Here is a 16,106-nt window from a genome sequence, read left to right on the forward strand (position 1 = left end):
AATGATACAGAAAGCACAAGAAAAAAGGTAAGGTAGGAACAGCACAATATTGCAAGCTCAGGTGCTCAGTTCAGTAGCCATTTAAGATGAGGGGGAGATTTGTTTACAAGCAGCCTATCAAATTGTGAAGCGATCACACAAAAAGGTGTTGGAGGAGCGCACAACTGGCAGTGAAAGATTTTTCTGACCCCCTCCTCGAAAAGGAGCAAGCAATGACCCCCTCTTTCCAGGATTTTTCACAGGCTCATCGCCTGTGACTGCCAACCAAAGTCATCAATTAACACAACGAGCTTAATCCATACAGAATGATGTCCCAACGGTCACCAAACTGAGATCACCCAACAACAATACAAATTTAACATTTGGTGTTTGGTTAATTTAGAACTGGACAGTGGTGTCCTTATTGCATTTTTGATTTTCTTTTTTTAGAACTAAATACACAGTATACATTTAATACCATTATACAGGTAAAAGGTAAAGGTAAACCATTATACAATGTGTGTTTAATAAATCATTTTGGAAGTTAACAAATCTCATGCTTTTGAGTATTATCTATTTCTTCTAATAATAGATTCCCCAGGCCCCCACCCTCCCCACAATGGCTTTGATCTTGATTATTTCCCCTTCTGATTTCATGGTCAGAAACGCAGGTCAATTGCTGATTATACTGGATTGTAAAGTGTACAATATTCTGTGCTTATCTTTGAGCTAGTGTTTCTCAGCATCCCCAACATTCACGGGTTTAAAGCAGCAAACATTGCTAAGGTTGCATGTTGTACTGAAATTTCTACCCTCTCTCTACTCTGCGCCTATTGTACTTTAAACCTATCTTAAGGAATACTTTACAGTACATCAGTTGCACAAGCAGGTCTTTTTAGTCATTCTCATCATAATCTGTGTAACTCTGAAAGCCGCTATTCCGCCTTTCGTGAAGATGAGACAGCTTCTTCCATACAGATTCCTGGTGGAAGCTAGCACTGAAAGATCTTCCCAGGCGCCCATGCTGCTTCTTAGAAATATTGTCTTCGCTCTCAGACTTGGCGATACTCGGCGTCTGTGACGGGGGCTGCAAATCTTGTCTAGCATTTCCAAATGGGAAGTTCCAGGGGCCAAACCTCTGCCAGCTAAGCCTCTGGAGAGCAATGATGCAATGCAGATTTCCTCCTACCTAAAAATCAAGGGGAAACAGAAAACCAAGTTCTAGATTTGGTACTAAGTTCCTTTCCTACGATTTCATGCTTTCCTCACCCTCCATTTTAAGAATTTAAACTTTTTTGAGCCTGCGCAGGAAAGATGCTGCTGCTCATCTCTGCCAACCCCTCACAGCACTGGCTCTGCTAATAATAATAATAATAATAATTTATTATTTATACACCACCCATCTAGCTGAGTTTCCCCAACCACTCTTGACAGCTCCCAACAGAATATTTAAAAAGCTGGTGAACAAGTACAGTGGTACCTCAGGTTTCATACGCTTCAGGTTACATACGCTTCAGGTTACATACGCTTCAGGTTACAGACTCCGCTAACCCAGAAATAATGCTTCAGGTTAAGAACTTTGCTTCAGGATGAGAACAGAAATCGTTCTCCGGCGTTGCAGCAGCAGCAGGAGGAGGCCCCATTAGCTAAAGTGGTGCTTCAGGTTAAGAACAGTTTCAGGTTAAGAACGGACCTCCGGAACGAATTAAGTACTTAACCTGAGGTACCACTGTATCCAAAAAGCTGGTGAAAACATGTGAACAAACACATTTCAGCAATGCATTTTTCAGCAGTCATGCTACTTCCTATCTGGCTAATTTTTTACAGGGCATTGACTTAGTAAGAGCCGTGAGCAAGAATATAAACTATTGGGTGGAAAGAGCTGGTCTGCAGTAGATACTTTAAAGTCAGCCTTTTCCCTAGAAAGAGCAAGCAGATCAGGAAGAGGTTGCTTAAGAGGGGCTATCAAAAGTCTTTTAAAAAAATTGTTGTACTAGAATACTGAGGCAGGTTCCCCAGAGGGCCAGTGAAAGAAAACACGAAGTTACCACAGAGTTCTGATGCTTAGCCAAACAATCTTTTATTTGGCAGCATATACTGAGAAAGTTACTTTTTGCAGAGAACAAGTTTTAGTCATTCATTTGCACCAGCTTTTCTTAGTTCACATGAGCAGCGGGAGTCACACTAGATGGATATGCAGAACTACTAGATCTCCCTGACCTCCTTCCTTATGTTTTCTTAACATTTTCACTCAGGGATTAATTTTTCCACGTTTCTTCAGCAGTTGTTAATTTTACATCACTCACGCAGCAATCATCCCTCACAGCTAGAGTCTTAAAGGCAAGCCAACCTAATGAGGCACAAATGCTCAAGAAGCAAGCTAATCTTGTTATCAAGATGAGGCAATTTTACCTTCTTTGTTTTCCGATACTGAAGGCCCCTTTCCAAGTGCCGGATATCTAGATACTCAGGGTTTTGTGTGTTCAAGTCAGTTACAATATCTGCCCACCTGTGCAAAAAATAAAAATCAAGGGGTGTGGTGGGAGGGTGGCAAAGATATCACAAATTCAGTGTAGAACATGTCATGCAATAAAATTGCACAAGCCATTTTTATGGTTTTAAAACTATTTGGGATTCAGATCACAATACAATCTTAATTAGGAGCATCCTGCACAGCACATGACAGAAACTTTGCTTTCCTTGATGTACCTTTTAAAAATGAACACACACAAAATTCACCACTCAGAAATGACTACAGCCCATGAGAACACGGGGTATTTCGTATCCCTGCACTGTGCTTCTGTATTACCCAAGTATTTCCCTCACGAATTCCTCAGCTCCTCTTTGGCCTCTGCCTCTTCGGTTACCAAAATGAACTGAAAAACTGTTTTCATTAATCAGTAAGGTGGGGAAAGGGTATTTACTTTCCTTGGTATTTTCTTTTAAGATGGCAAAGTCTGTTTTGCAGAGAGAGAGAGAGAGAAGGACAGAAAGGAGGGGATGTAGTATTTTGTAGACACCACAGTCTTCTCCTTCCACAGTCTTGACACCACTCTTAGTATAGTCAATGCCAAGGAAAAATTGTGAGCTCACAAGAGATGATGTTTCTCTTAGAAATTTGTTTCTCAACAAAACGTTACCTCTGCAGAGAAATCTCTCAGCTAAAGTCTTACCACTTCCTATTTGGAACTGCTGTTTTAAAATTTATGTCTCTTCAAGACAAATTCCCACCCCCTCCCCATGGGTTCTACACTAGTAATACACCAGATACCTATGTGAAACGGGATGTCGATAGGATACAAGCTACCTACCTACATTTTGTAAAGAAGCACAGTACTGTACCACAAAAGCCTTCACGGAAGTTGTAAATGAAAAGTCAAAATAACCTTGGGAACATCTCTCCTGTCCAGTTTTTGCACTTGCCATTAACAGCAGCTCTACAAGCATGTGAAGTTCATAAAACCTAAATCTGTATCTGATTAATCCCACTAGGGTGTGCTAACTTACTTTTTGCAGTGAATAGTTGGGTGTTTCCTGCTTGGCTCTCCGATGAGTATCCAATGTTCCACCTCTTGCTGCAACAGGCGCCCTCTAGTGCACACAAAATCATATCCACTAATTTACCACAGTAAGACAAGACGGCTTATGAAAAAGCTTAGAATCATAGAACTGTAGAGTTGGAAGGGACCACGAGGGTCATCTAGTCCAACCCCCTGCAAGGCAGGAATCTTTTTGACCAACATGGGGGCTCGAATCCACAACCCTGAGATTAAGAGTCTCATGTTCCACTGAATGAGCTACGCTTTCTAAGGTATTCTGAACAGTCAGCATGTGTGTCTCAATATTACCACTTAGCTGTTTTACTTCTACATAACAATACAATTTCTGTTAAGGATAACTAAAACAACTTTAAATGTTTTCCGTGACTGTGGTTCAGAGAAATTGCTTCAGACTTAAACACGTGAAATATGTACCCCAGTCTTAATTAAAGTACAGGCACCAATTAATCTTGAAGTACTGGCTCCACAATTACACTGCATCACCTCTGTACCGATTTCGGCATATTTAACAACTTGCACAAGCGGAAATAAATTTGCTCTAGAATTCTTAAGTTATTTTCAGATGCAACACCAAGCCAACATTTGCGTTTTGTTACTCCCTCTTCATAGCAAGGAGTCCATGGCGGCGGCAGCCTGAGCGTTCATGGCAAACCATTAGCCATGACTTACCACGAAATGTGAATACGGCTGTTGAGTTGATGGCTAAACTGAGATCAGCTCACGCTATTGCTGCTCTTGGTAAAGATGTGTGTGGTTTTCATTTTGTTGGTTTTTTAAATAAGAAAATTAGAAAATATTTGAAAAAATGGAAAGCAAGCCATCTTCATGCTGTGTGAAGTTTTCAAGGCCGTTCAAGTATATAAACATTTTTTGTAAGTAGGTGTGCACCCCTTAGGGATGTGGGTGGCACTGTGGTCTAAACCACTGAGCCTCTTGGGCTTGCCGATCAAAAGGTTGGTGCTTCGATCCCCACAACGGGGTGAGCTCCTGTTGCTCTGTCCCAGTTCCTGCCAACCTAGCAGTTTGAAAGTATGGCAGTGCAAGTAAGTAGGTACCGCTATGGCGGGAAGGTAAACGGCATTTCCGTGCGCTCTGGCACTTGTTACAGTCCTCCATGCACCAGTTGAAGTTTAATCATGCTGGCCACATGACCCAGAAAACTGTCTGTGGACAAACGCTGGCTCCCTCAGCCTGAAAGCGAGATGAGCGCAACAACCCCAGTCACCTTTGACCGGACTTAACTGTCCAGGGGTCCTTTATCTTTTACCTACCTATGCACCCCTTTTATTATTCCATTAGGACAGGCATAGGCAAACTTGGCCCTCCAGCTGTTTTGGGACTACAACTCCCACCATCCCTAGCTAACAGGACTAGTGGTCAGGGATGATAGGAATTGCAGTCCCAAAACACTTGGAGGGCCGAGTTTACCTATGCCTGCATTAGGACTTACTTATCAGGTGTCATTGTGTTGACGTACCTTTATATGTGCACTATTAATATGAACGTCAGGCTTGCTTTTTCCACAGGGTGACCACAACTGCATAGGGTACAGATTTCCAAAAACCTTCATCCATAAACATCTGGATGGAAGTTTCATTCTACTCACTGATTCAAAAAGTCACTGGGTAGCATCTGATATTATTCTGCAAACAGGAGAACCTTTTGCATGAACATAAGTTCCTTCCGCTCGCAAAGCAAGCATGTTGGATGCTACTCACTGACTCTCATATGGCAAGCATCCTGTCGTGTGTTCTCTATCAGCTACTTCTGACAACCCTGTCTCTGATTCTCCAAAGGCTTTAATATACCCAGCATACAGAAATGTAGAGTAGCATGGATTTAACAGCATTTTATTCAAAGAATGCCCATAGCATCACTAGGTCTTCAAAGTCTTACTTGTATGCCTTGCTTGGTTTTATTGGGGTGGCTTCAAATCCAATGGGGCAAAAATAATGATTTTGGCAATGATAAATGTAGGCCACAGATTCATCTCGCAGTCCTTCTGTTAGTTTGGTCAAAGCCCCCGAAGCTACAAATTAAAACAAGTTAAAAGTCACTGGTAATTTGGATTTAGTCTGCAATGAGCTTCTAAATACTGCCATAGCTTCTAAATACTCTCTGTTTATTAAAACAGATTGAAATGCACTAGTCAAAAAAAGGCAATGCAACTGTATCAAAATACGTTTTTTTAAAAAACATAAACCCGCTTCAACATTTCTTTGGGTTTTGTTTTTGCAACCGAGTGGTGTATAAATTTTATTACATAAATAAATAAACGAAACCAGCCTCCCCTAACGTGGTGGTCTCCACATACTTTGGACTGCAATTCCAGTCATTTCTGACCTTTGGTCATGCTAGCTAGAGCTGGAATCCAACAACATTTGGAAGGTAGTATTAAATTTGTGTCCTGCCAGAAATGTTCTGTGTTGCCTCCAGAAGCAGCTGAGGTGAACTGAAGTTTTATTTCAACTGCAATTACATTTCATTTTTAAGCCACCCTTTCTCCTGTAGGAACCCAGGGTTATGAACAAAATGGGGCACTACCAGTCAGATGGGCAGGTGGCATATAAAAAATTATTATTATTCTAGAAGTAGATTCAGCTGAGACTCTATCCTGCTCTATTTTGTTTTCAACTGGCATGCTATCCAAGCCCTCCACAAGGACAACTCCACAAGGAAGTTTTCTTGCAAAGTTCAAGAATGCATGTTACAAAATAGCATCATTCTTTTTTAAAATTAAACAAAAATCTGCACTGAGTTCAATGTAGATGTTATACAGAAATGTTTTAATAAATAATGCAACTGCTAAGAAATGTTTTAATAAACATAGCGGCTATATATTCTGGTTCTCTTTTCCCTTCTGTCATTTTCTATTGTTCCGTCTGTTTGACAACTCACCTTAATAAAATTAGTTACTTACCAGTCTCCCCAGCTGTCTTATACTTCCCGTGAGGTTTATAGAGAAAATATGAGCATCCTTTTACATGGAAATGGTCGTTAATTTGTCTGAACCACCTGAAGAGCACAAAGTGGAAAAACATAGTACAGGGGTACCTTGGGTTAAGTACTTAATTCGTTCCGGAGGTCCGTTCTTAACCTGAAACTGTTCTTAACCTGAAGCACTACTTTAGCTAATGGGGGCCTCCTGCTGCTGCCGCGCCGCCGGAGCACGATTTCTGTTCTCATCCTGAAGCAAAGTTCTTAACCTGAAGCACTATTTCTGGGTTAGCAGAGTCTGTAACCTGAAGCGTATGTAACCTGAAGCATATGTAACCTGAGGTACCACTGTACAGTGGTACCTCGCAAGACGAATGCCTCGGAAGACGAAAAACTCGCAAGACGAAGGAGTTTTTCATTTTCTGCGTTGCTTCGCAAGACGGATTTCCCTATGGGCTTGCTTCGCAAGACGAAACGTCTTGCGCCTTTTTTTTTAAACCGCCAATGCATTCCTACGGGAAACCGTCAATACGCAGTGGTGCTTCGCAAGACAAAAAAACTCGCAGAACGAATTAATTTCGTCTTGCGAGGCACCACTGTACTCTTAAAAGACAACACCTCTGGTCCATCATAGCCCCAGAAAACGATTCCCTCTGCCCCACTTTATTTCTCCTTTAAATGCTATGAACATCATACGAAATGGCTATGTGTTCACAACATGCCCCGATTGAGCATGTAGCAAAATGATTCTATGCATTGTCAACTAAGTGTGCAAAGGATTGCAGCCTCTCCTTCCCCAGTGCTTTCTGCTTATTTCACCTCACTGCACTGTAAGAGCAGGCCTTACAGCCTAAGTTGCTTCACATGCCTTTCTCCTCTGAACCTAAGGGCAGGTGAACTTAAGGGCTGGTCAGTCACATGCCAGAAGCATCATTAACACAACAAAGTATGTTAGTGCATTTCAGCATAAATGTTACCTGCACGTTTTTAAAGCTTTGTACATATTTATGGACCACAATTGGTCCATTAAGACTTTATCCACTGCTCGGGTCTCCTTGGAAGCAAGCCCCACTGAACTCAATGGCGTTTACACCAAGGGAAGTGAGTAGATTGCAGCCCTAACAAAGTTCTATAGATTAATAATAACTGAATTCCATTTAAGATACTTTTTTTAAAAAAAGATGCACGTGTAACCCTGTAGAATAGCGCAAGGTATAGCAAGAACAGCTTTACCTCATTAATGTTGTATTTCCAGTAAATGGCCCAAATCTAATTTCTTCGAAAGGAGGTTGAAATCCCAATATATGCAAAGCCTCTTCTTGAGTAATAGGAGGTAAGCTGGTTAAAAATAAGATGAAAATGTAAGGAATTATCACTTTAAAAAGCAAGGATTAGGCTATTTCTTTAGAACACTGACTAGGATGTAAGTCCCACTAAATCCAGTAGGACTTACCCCGAAATGAAAATAGTTAAATAGCTCCATCGAGTGACTTACTTTCCAGCTCCCATTGTGCTATAGAGGAAATTCCAGCAAGAGACTAATGAGGAAATCCCACATGAAGTCTTATATTGAGGGCGACTTATACAATACCTTTAAAAGAACACATTGCTTAAGTTTAGGCAGCCATGTCAAGACGTAAAGGAAAACAATGCATTTCACTTTTGACAAATTAATAGACACAAAAAATCAGTCACAGAATTTGCTTCGCAACTGAATAGCTGGCTCCTCTCACAAGAAAGCCATTACCTCAGCACTCTCTACTCCATGCGTCACATACACCTAGGTAGTTCCACAAGCATACAAAATCCCCTCCCTCTACCCGCACACCCCTAGATCCGCTCTGGAGGGATGGGGGAACCCCCAAAATTTATGTAGAGGATGTACTGGGAGCCAGAGGTGATCGCACCAGAAATGTTTGGTTGGAAAACGCCCTTATAGTTATCTTAAGTAATGCAGAGATGTACCTAGAAGTACTTCACTAGAGATTAATAGCCAACAGACAGCAAAAAAGTTTGACAAAAGAGAGACCTCTTTAGGAAACAGATATATAGGTTCCCGAACAGGATTCCACTTATTATTTCAAGGCAGATGTATTGCTGTATTTTTATTTTTATTATTGCTGGAGACAGACCTATCACGTTGAAATACTGATGGAAACTGCATCCATTTTAGAGGTTGGGGGAAAACCTGGGGCCTTTACTGTCAACACATATGCTCCAGATCCAAAGAAGTAATCTGAAATATTCTCAGCCAGCATTTCACACTTAAAACATTCAGGGCTGTTGTTATTCTTGCTCCTTTGAGGAGGCAAGACGCCTGTCTATGTTAGAGTGCAGAGCTACACACAAACTTGTAATGGAGCCACAACAAAGTAGCCTTATAATCATAGATTCCTAGAAATGTACGGTAGGAAGGGACCATGAGGGTTATGTTGGTTTAATGCTTCCGGAAACAAAAAACACTCCTGTGATTTGAATAATCTCACCATAAACAGAGCTGTACCCAACATGGATTTTAAAAATATTCATCTTTACACATTCAAAATTAAAAAATAGCTTTTGAAAACTACCATCTTCGGAGATCTAACACTTTCCGTTGTTTTATTTCTTCAAGAGCATAATGTTGCGGACATTCTCTGTATTGTTTACTCTTCTTTTCTACAGACATCTTCTTGATTCCTTGCTTCTTTATGTTGCCTGTCAAATAAGTTTAATCATTATTCTTCAGTTAGACAAAACATTATACATGAGCTTATTCGGAAGGCAGGTAAGGATATAAATTTAATAATAAACTTTAAAAGTCAGTTTTCCGAGACAATTGCAAAAAGAAAAAAGCAATCTACAATTGGGAAATTTTCCATGTGGTCATGCTGAACTCCAAATTAAAACCAAAATATGAAGTGTGGACTGTGTAAGTGTACATAGCTTGGTTTCATTTGCTTAATTTACACTGTGCACAAGTTAGATTTGGACTATTTTGACAAGGGAAAGAGATATGGTTTTGGCGCAGGCATGGCCAAACTTGGCCCTCCAGCTGTTTTAGGACTACAACTCCCATCATCCCTAGCTAACAGGACCAGTGGTCAGGGATGGTGGGAATTGTAGTCCCAAAACAGCTGGAGGTCCAAGTTTGGGGATGCCTGGTTTAGGGTATAGGAGACATACACAGAAAGCAAAACATGAATTGGAAGACAGGCTGCGCAGGAAAAGCATTTTGGTTCCTGAAATTTATTCCAATTACGCAGATAAAATATAACTGATGGAATTCTACAGGATTAGTGTGTGATCCAATGATCCCCAGGCATGCACCTCCAGAGGGTGGAGGTGTCAGGTGAGCTATCCTGGCGCCCAGGCATCTTCATTTGGTCGCAAGCGGGCCAATAGCCAGGTACAAAATGCGCCTGGCTAATTTTTAGCATTGCCTGGAATCTGGTGCAGTGAAGGGGAATCTTCCCCTGCCCCATCTTCAATTCTCACCAGTGGGAGTACCAGGGCTGTGAATACAGCTGGGACTGCAGCACTCCAACCAGTGCCAGCCAGGAGTTTATATTACAACCTAAGTATATTTTTCAGGAGTTGCTTTCCATTTATTAAGTTAAAAACACCACCACCATATGTTCCATCAAAATAATTGTACCTGCTCGGTTCTTCAGCTCTGGGGATGTATCACTGAACTCAGACTTATCAATTTCCCACGCCAATGGGAGCTTTCCGAGGCTGCTGGACAAACTTTCCAAGTGAGTATCTTCATTGTAAACTATGTCTGACGCGCCAGTCCGAATGCCAATGAAGCCAGGCGAATTGTTCCTAACATTTAAGGCAGTGTTGTCTTGTAGGCAGGCACTAACTGTAGCACTTGGGCTTTTGTGAGCGGATGTTACCTGGTTTAAGAAAGCATAGTCTGAACAGATAGTGTAAAACTTTTCTCGGGTGTGAGTGACGGGGCATCCCCACGGATAATGCCTGTCCCCACCAGATCCAAGAGAGGCAACAGAGGCACCGGCAGCACAGAACGGTTTTACAGTACCATGAAGATTCACTTCTGAAGCTGTTCTTCCAGGTCCATGCTCATTTTCTCCAGAACCACTCCCTAGCTGAGAGTCTGCAATGTTAGGCATTGAATGAATATACAAAGCTTTTCCAAGGTAATAAAAGGACAGTGAGCCGGGGGCTCCTTTCCAACTCAGACGCTGCCTACATCGCTTCCTCCAGATTTACGAGATAATTTCAAATTGTCTGAAATAAAGAAGAGAGCATGTTATGTTTTCAGATAATAATAATAATAAGTATGCCAGAATTCTTCGCAGCAAAACTTGGGGCTGGTACACAATTTATTTTCTCCATGTACCTGCCCAAGCATGGGACGCGGGTGGCGCTGTGGGTTAAACCACAGTGCCTAGGACTTGCCAATCAGAAGGTCAGAGGTTCGAATCCCCATGACGGGGTGAGCTCCCGTTGCTCGGTCCCTGCTCCTGCCAACCTAGCAGTTCGAAAGCACGTCAAAGTGCAAGTAGATAAATAGGTACCGCTACGGCGGGAAGGTAAACGGCGTTTCCGTGTGCTGCTCTGGTTCGCCAGAAGCAGCTTAGTCATGCTGGCCACATGACCCGGAAGCTTTATGCCGGCTCCCTCGGCCAATAAAGCGAGATGAGCGCTGCAACCCCAGAGTCGGTCACGACTGGACCTAATGGTCAGGGGTCCCTTTACCTTTACCTTACCTGCCCAAGCCACCTTATTATATCCTCCTTTGAGGCAAGAAACCACAACTTGAAGGGGGAGGCCTACATTTAGGAAACTATTACAACAAATCCACGTAATGCTGCGCACCTACACTCCCTGAGCGTGTCAGGAGGGTTTGTGTTGTGCGTGCGTGTGAAATTATTAGAACTAGACAAAGGTTCCCAGACAGTAAGTGAACACAATCCCTGAAGCCAAAGGATGCTCACTTCCAGGGGGCCAAAGGCAAAGGCTTCCAAGGCTCAACTGCCTCTGAACATGAAGGCTCTAACTCGCTTACCATGGCTAACGGGAAAGCCATTGGCAATCATAAATGACTTCATAACTGGACATATTCAGGCTGACACACGCAGGGAAAAGGAAAATAATTAGAGCACCTCATTTGAATTCCTACGGAAAGTTAGGTGAGGCATTGACACGAACAGCAATCGCTAAGGACGCCGCTGTTCTCTTAATGGTTCATATACCAACTAAAACGAAATTAGATGTTCATAAAAAAATAAAATATGAATTGTAAGAACTGGACGGAAAACATGGATCAAGGAGCACGGGAAGCCACTTTGATTAAATTGCATAAATTTTGGAAATGATAATTATTTCAATTGGAATCTGTATGTAATTGGCAACACTGTGGTAATATTGGGTAAATATTGGAAAATTATATATATATTAAAATTATATATATATATGAATGAAAGACATTGGCAGGCCTAGTGTCCTCCACCCAACTGCTTTCCCCAACGTGGCAAAAAAATAAGAATAGGGGGTCGGTTGCCTTGTTTGCTTCTCTCTCCCCCCCCCAAAAAAAATCCCCTTTTTCCTGGCTCCATTGTGAGTCCACCCCTGAATAAGGCGCAACAACAGAGCCTGTACTAAACCAGCACTCGCAGCACACGCCCCGCCCCCCGGACTTTCCCCGCTTTTCTCGAGCAGAGACCCTCACTGCCCGCTCACCCCCCCCCCAACCCCAACCTCCGGGGGGGGTGAGTGTTCTCCTCCCCGCTGCCTCTCCTCTTTACCTGCTTGGCGGCGGCCATGACTCGCATCAGCACCAGCATCACCAACAGCGCGCGCTCTCTCCCTCTCGCGCCGCCTCCTCCGAGCTCACCTGAGAGCGCGCGCGCCAGCGGGCACGCACACATATACCCAGCTCGCGCGCAAGCCCCGCCTCCGCCCTGCAATCCTACGGGACCCGCGCGAGGAGGAGGAGGAGGAGGAGGAGGAGGGCGCGCAGCCGGAGAGGCGAAAGCTGCCTTGCAGCCCCGCCTCGCTCCTCCTCCGGAAAGAGGCCCCGGGAAAGCTCCAGCATCAGCCTACGAACAGCTTGGGAAGGGTTTGGAATAGGTAGGCTAACTTGGGGGGGGGGGGGGGTTGATCATTTTGATCATGGCTATTTTATCCGAGATAGCTTTGCTCCACTCTGTCCAGGTCTTTGTTAATTTGTCGTCCCTGGTCTTGTTGTGCGGATGCCTGATGATCGTCTTCCAAAGCAACTACAGTGGTACCTCGGGTTAAGAACTTAATTTGTTCCGGAGGTTTGTTCTTAACCTGAAACTGTTCTTAACCTGAAGCAGAGTATGTAACCTGAGGTACCACTGTACTCAATTCCGAACTTAAAAATGGAAAGCGTAATGCTGGTGGTCAACAAAAGAGGTTTAAAGAGACTCTCAAGGCAAATCTTGAAAAATGTAGTATAAACACGGCCAACTGGGAAACACTGGCCTTAAAGCGCTCCAGTTGGAGCCTTTATCAAAGGTGTCATGGGCTTTGAAGACACTCAAACTCAGGATGCAAGGGAGAAATGTGCTAAGAGGAAGGCAAACTTGGCAAATCCACACTGTGATCAGTTCCCGCCCAGAAACCAATGTCCCCGCTGTGGAAGGACATGTGGATCCAGAATTGGCCTCCACAGTCACTTACGGACTCATTGTTAAAACCGTGTTTATGGAAGACAATCTTACTTGGCTATGAATGATCACCAAAAAGGAAGAAGAAGAATTTGTTGCAGTTTTTTTGTTTATTTGCACCCCTAGGTATCCGAACTTGGTGAGGCAGAGTTTTATCTCGGTGATGTTGGCGAATTCTTTTTGGACAGGCTTCCTCAACCGCCAGATGTTTTGAGACTACAATTCCCATCATCCCTGACCACTGGTCCTGCTAGCTAGGGATCATGGGAGTTGTAGGCCAAAAACATCTGGAGGGCCAAGGTTGAGGAAGCCTGTTTTTGGATATGGGGTGTTGAAGCACATAGCCTCAGATTTTGCAAAGTTTACTTGTAGGCCCAAATGTGTTGCGAATGTGTCGACCACCAAGGAAACGTAACAAGTGCCCAAGTGACGCTGACACAAAATCCCAAGCGTACACTAAGTAAAAGAACATATGCTTTCCCATAGCAACCCCTCTCCCGTCCCCTCTTTTCTTCCCAACCCAACACTGCATATAACACCAATGTCTCATGACAAATGTAACTGATCTGTATAAAACACCAACCTGAAGAAAGAGACAATGCGTGTGCTTTTGTAAACGATGAAAATCTTTAACAATTTTTTTTAAATGCAAAGAATACAGTGGTACCTCAGGTTACATACGCTTCAGGTTACATACGCTTCAGGTTACAGACTACGCTAACCCAGAAATAGTGCTTCAGGTTAAGAACTTTGCTTCAGGGTGAGAACAGAAATCGTGTTCCGGCGGCGCGGCAGCTCACCAGGAACCATGGGCGTAGCCAGGGTTTTTGTTAGGAGGGGCACAACTGAAATGATGGGTCAGTTAAGTATTTCTGTTGTTTTACTTGTTCTGGGAGGGGCAGCTGCCTCCCTTGCCTACGCTCATGACAGGAACGTAGGAAACTGCCGTATACTGAATTGGTCCATCTAGCTCACTTGACTTGCCGTTGGCTCTGCAAGATTTCCAGCAGGGTTCCCTCTCAGCCCTACCTGGAGACGCCAGGGATTCAACCTGGTGTTTTCCGCATGTTCCTTGGCATCCATCTTGTCTTGAGAGGCAATGGAGTATACACCTCCAGGGGCAAAGCCAAATAGCATGTTCACAGCACTGAAGTGACCTCCCAGGGCACAAGCCTGGGATGCCCAGACAAGACCCCCTCTTGGCCTTGCTGATGCTGCTTGAAGGAAAGCACAGCAACACGTTTGGCACCAGCTTGGCTGCAGGAGTTAGCAGGAGGCGTACAAGGCACCACCCAACCATTTTAGGGACTCCACTCCAGATTTGCATACTCCTTAGCTGTTTCTTCTCCAAAAGATGTCCCACAAGGCAGCAGACATAGGAGCTAACTCCTAAGGGCTGAGTTTCCTTTGGGCCCCCCAATAAAATATTGGAGGGCCCCTTCCTAAGCTGATGGGCATCCTCATTCAAATGGTGTGCATGCACTGTGTCTTGTGATTCATTATGCATGGTGGGGCTTGCCTGGGCCTCCCCAATATTTTATTCAAGTTGGCACCCCTGGCAGCAGAGATTTAGGATCAGTTTTCCTTCTCGTAGATGGGCTACCTTCCCAGGTACTTCATTGGCCCCTCAGTTCCCTCTACAGTATGCGCAGAATCTGCCTTATTGTCCATTGGTTCCACTATTGGTCACGTCCGCTCCATCTGCCAGAGACTGTGTTTGCCTATCTTGCCAGGTTTGAGATCCACCTGCTACCCTCAATTACCCTTAGTTGGCCAGTCACGGCCATTTCCCAGGGTGTGGCGGCTGCTGCATGCAGACAGCTGCTAGGAGCCACAGGTGAGGGCTGAGTACAGGGTTGGGACCTCTTGCTGCACCAATTGGAAGGTCGGTGGTTCGAATCCCTGCGACAGGGTAAGCTCCCATTGCTCGGTCCCAGCTCCTGCCCACCTAGCAGTTTGAAAGCACGTCAAAGTGCAAGTAGATAAATAGGTACCACTCCGGCGAGAAGGTAAATGGCGTTTCCATGTGCTGCTCTGCTTCACCAGAAGCGGCTTAGTCATGCTGGCCACATGACATGGAAGCTGTACGCCGGCTCCCTTGGCCAATAAAGCGAGATGAGCGTCGCAACCCCAGAGTCGGACATGACTGGACCTAATGGTCAGGGGTCCCTTTACCTTTATGCAAAAGGAGAGTTTTCCACTAGTGTCCCGCTAGTCCCACTTTATTATACCTTGGTCAGACCACACCTGGAGTTCTGTGTCCAGTTTTAAAAGGTTACAGTGGTACCTCGGGTTAAGTACTTAATTCGTTCCAGAGGTCCGTACTTAACCTCAAACTGTTCTTAACCTGAAGCACCACTTTAGCTAATAGGGACTCCTGCTGCTGCTGCGCTGCCGGAGCATGATTTCTGTTCTCATCCTGAAGCAAAGTTCTTAACCTGAAGCACTATTTCTGGGTTAGTGGAGTCTGTAACCTGAAGCGTATGTAACCCGAGGTACCACTGTATTGTCAAGCTGGAAGGTGTCCAGAGCAGGGAGACCAAGACGACCGAGGGTCTAGAAACCAAGCCTTATGAGGAATGGTTGAAGGAGCTGGGGATGTTTAGCCTGAAAAAGAGGAGATTGAAAGGAGGTATGATATTTTAATGGCAGTCACATGGAAGATGGAGCAAGGTTGTTTTCTCCTGCTCTGGAGGGTAGGACATATAAACCAAAGGCTTCAAGTTACAAGAAAGGAGATTCTGACTCCCTGACAGTAGGAGTTGTTAGACAGTGGAAAGGTCTCTTTCTGGAGGTGTTAGGCTCTCCTACCCTGGATGGTTGGATAGCCGTCTGTCATGTATATTTGAGGGATAGCTCAGCTGGTTGACCGTGAGACTCTTAATCTTAGGGTCGTGGGTTCAAGCCCCATAAAATCGTAGAGTTGGAAAAGACCCTGAGGTCTAGTCCACCCCCCTGCAATCAGTGGCGTAGCGTGGGTTGTCAG

The 16,106-nt window shown here is 44.1% G+C and overlaps 1 protein-coding gene and 1 long non-coding RNA gene across 3 annotated transcripts in view; both read right to left on the reverse strand.

Annotated features, from left to right (window-relative positions):
• LOC310676365 overlaps window positions 1–13,903 on the reverse strand; it is a 53,693-nt gene extending 39,790 nt beyond the window's left edge. The window contains exon 1 of the long non-coding RNA XR_014510496.1: window positions 13,780–13,903. This is a non-coding gene — a long non-coding RNA (uncharacterized lncRNA). The remainder of the gene's footprint in view (window positions 1–13,779) is intronic.
• BIVM (basic, immunoglobulin-like variable motif containing) lies at window positions 432–12,490 on the reverse strand. 2 transcript variants are annotated; one of them, XM_083437915.1, is made up of 10 exons: window positions 12,233–12,490; window positions 10,114–10,712; window positions 9,047–9,173; window positions 7,972–8,067; window positions 7,710–7,814; window positions 6,460–6,554; window positions 5,436–5,568; window positions 3,487–3,570; window positions 2,392–2,488; window positions 432–1,168 (listed from the first exon to the last, which is right to left on the reverse strand). In XM_083437915.1, the coding sequence occupies exons 2-10, from the start codon at window positions 10,592–10,594 to the stop codon at window positions 875–877; spliced, it is 1,512 nt and encodes a 503-aa protein (XP_083294041.1). In that variant the 5' UTR covers window positions 10,595–10,712; window positions 12,233–12,490; the 3' UTR covers window positions 432–874. The 2 variants fall into 2 exon arrangements, with proteins under 2 accessions (XP_083294041.1, XP_083294042.1); XM_083437916.1 differs by lacking the exon at window positions 7,972–8,067 and having other exon boundaries at window positions 12,233–12,421.
• Window positions 13,904–16,106: the final 2,203 nt, after the last annotated feature.

Source organism: Podarcis tiliguerta, assembly GCF_965153285.1.
Source record: "Podarcis tiliguerta genome assembly, chromosome: 4".
NCBI classification, from domain to species: domain Eukaryota; kingdom Metazoa; phylum Chordata; class Lepidosauria; order Squamata; family Lacertidae; genus Podarcis; species Podarcis tiliguerta.

What these genes read in the sequence shown, in the direction of transcription:
- BIVM (XM_083437915.1), bottom strand. Translation starts at nt 10,594, where the DNA reads ATGCCTAACATTGCAGACTCTCAGCTAGGGAGTGGTTCTGGAGAAAAT. An exon ending in GGAAATACAACATTAATGAG is followed by an intron (nt 6,555 to 7,709) that starts GTAAAGCTGTTC and finishes TGTGCTCTTCAG; the next exon opens with GTGGTTCAGACAAATTAACG. An exon ending in TAAGACAGCTGGGGAGACTG is followed by an intron (nt 5,569 to 6,459) that starts GTAAGTAACTAA and finishes TTTAATTTGTAG; the next exon opens with CTTCGGGGGCTTTGACCAAA.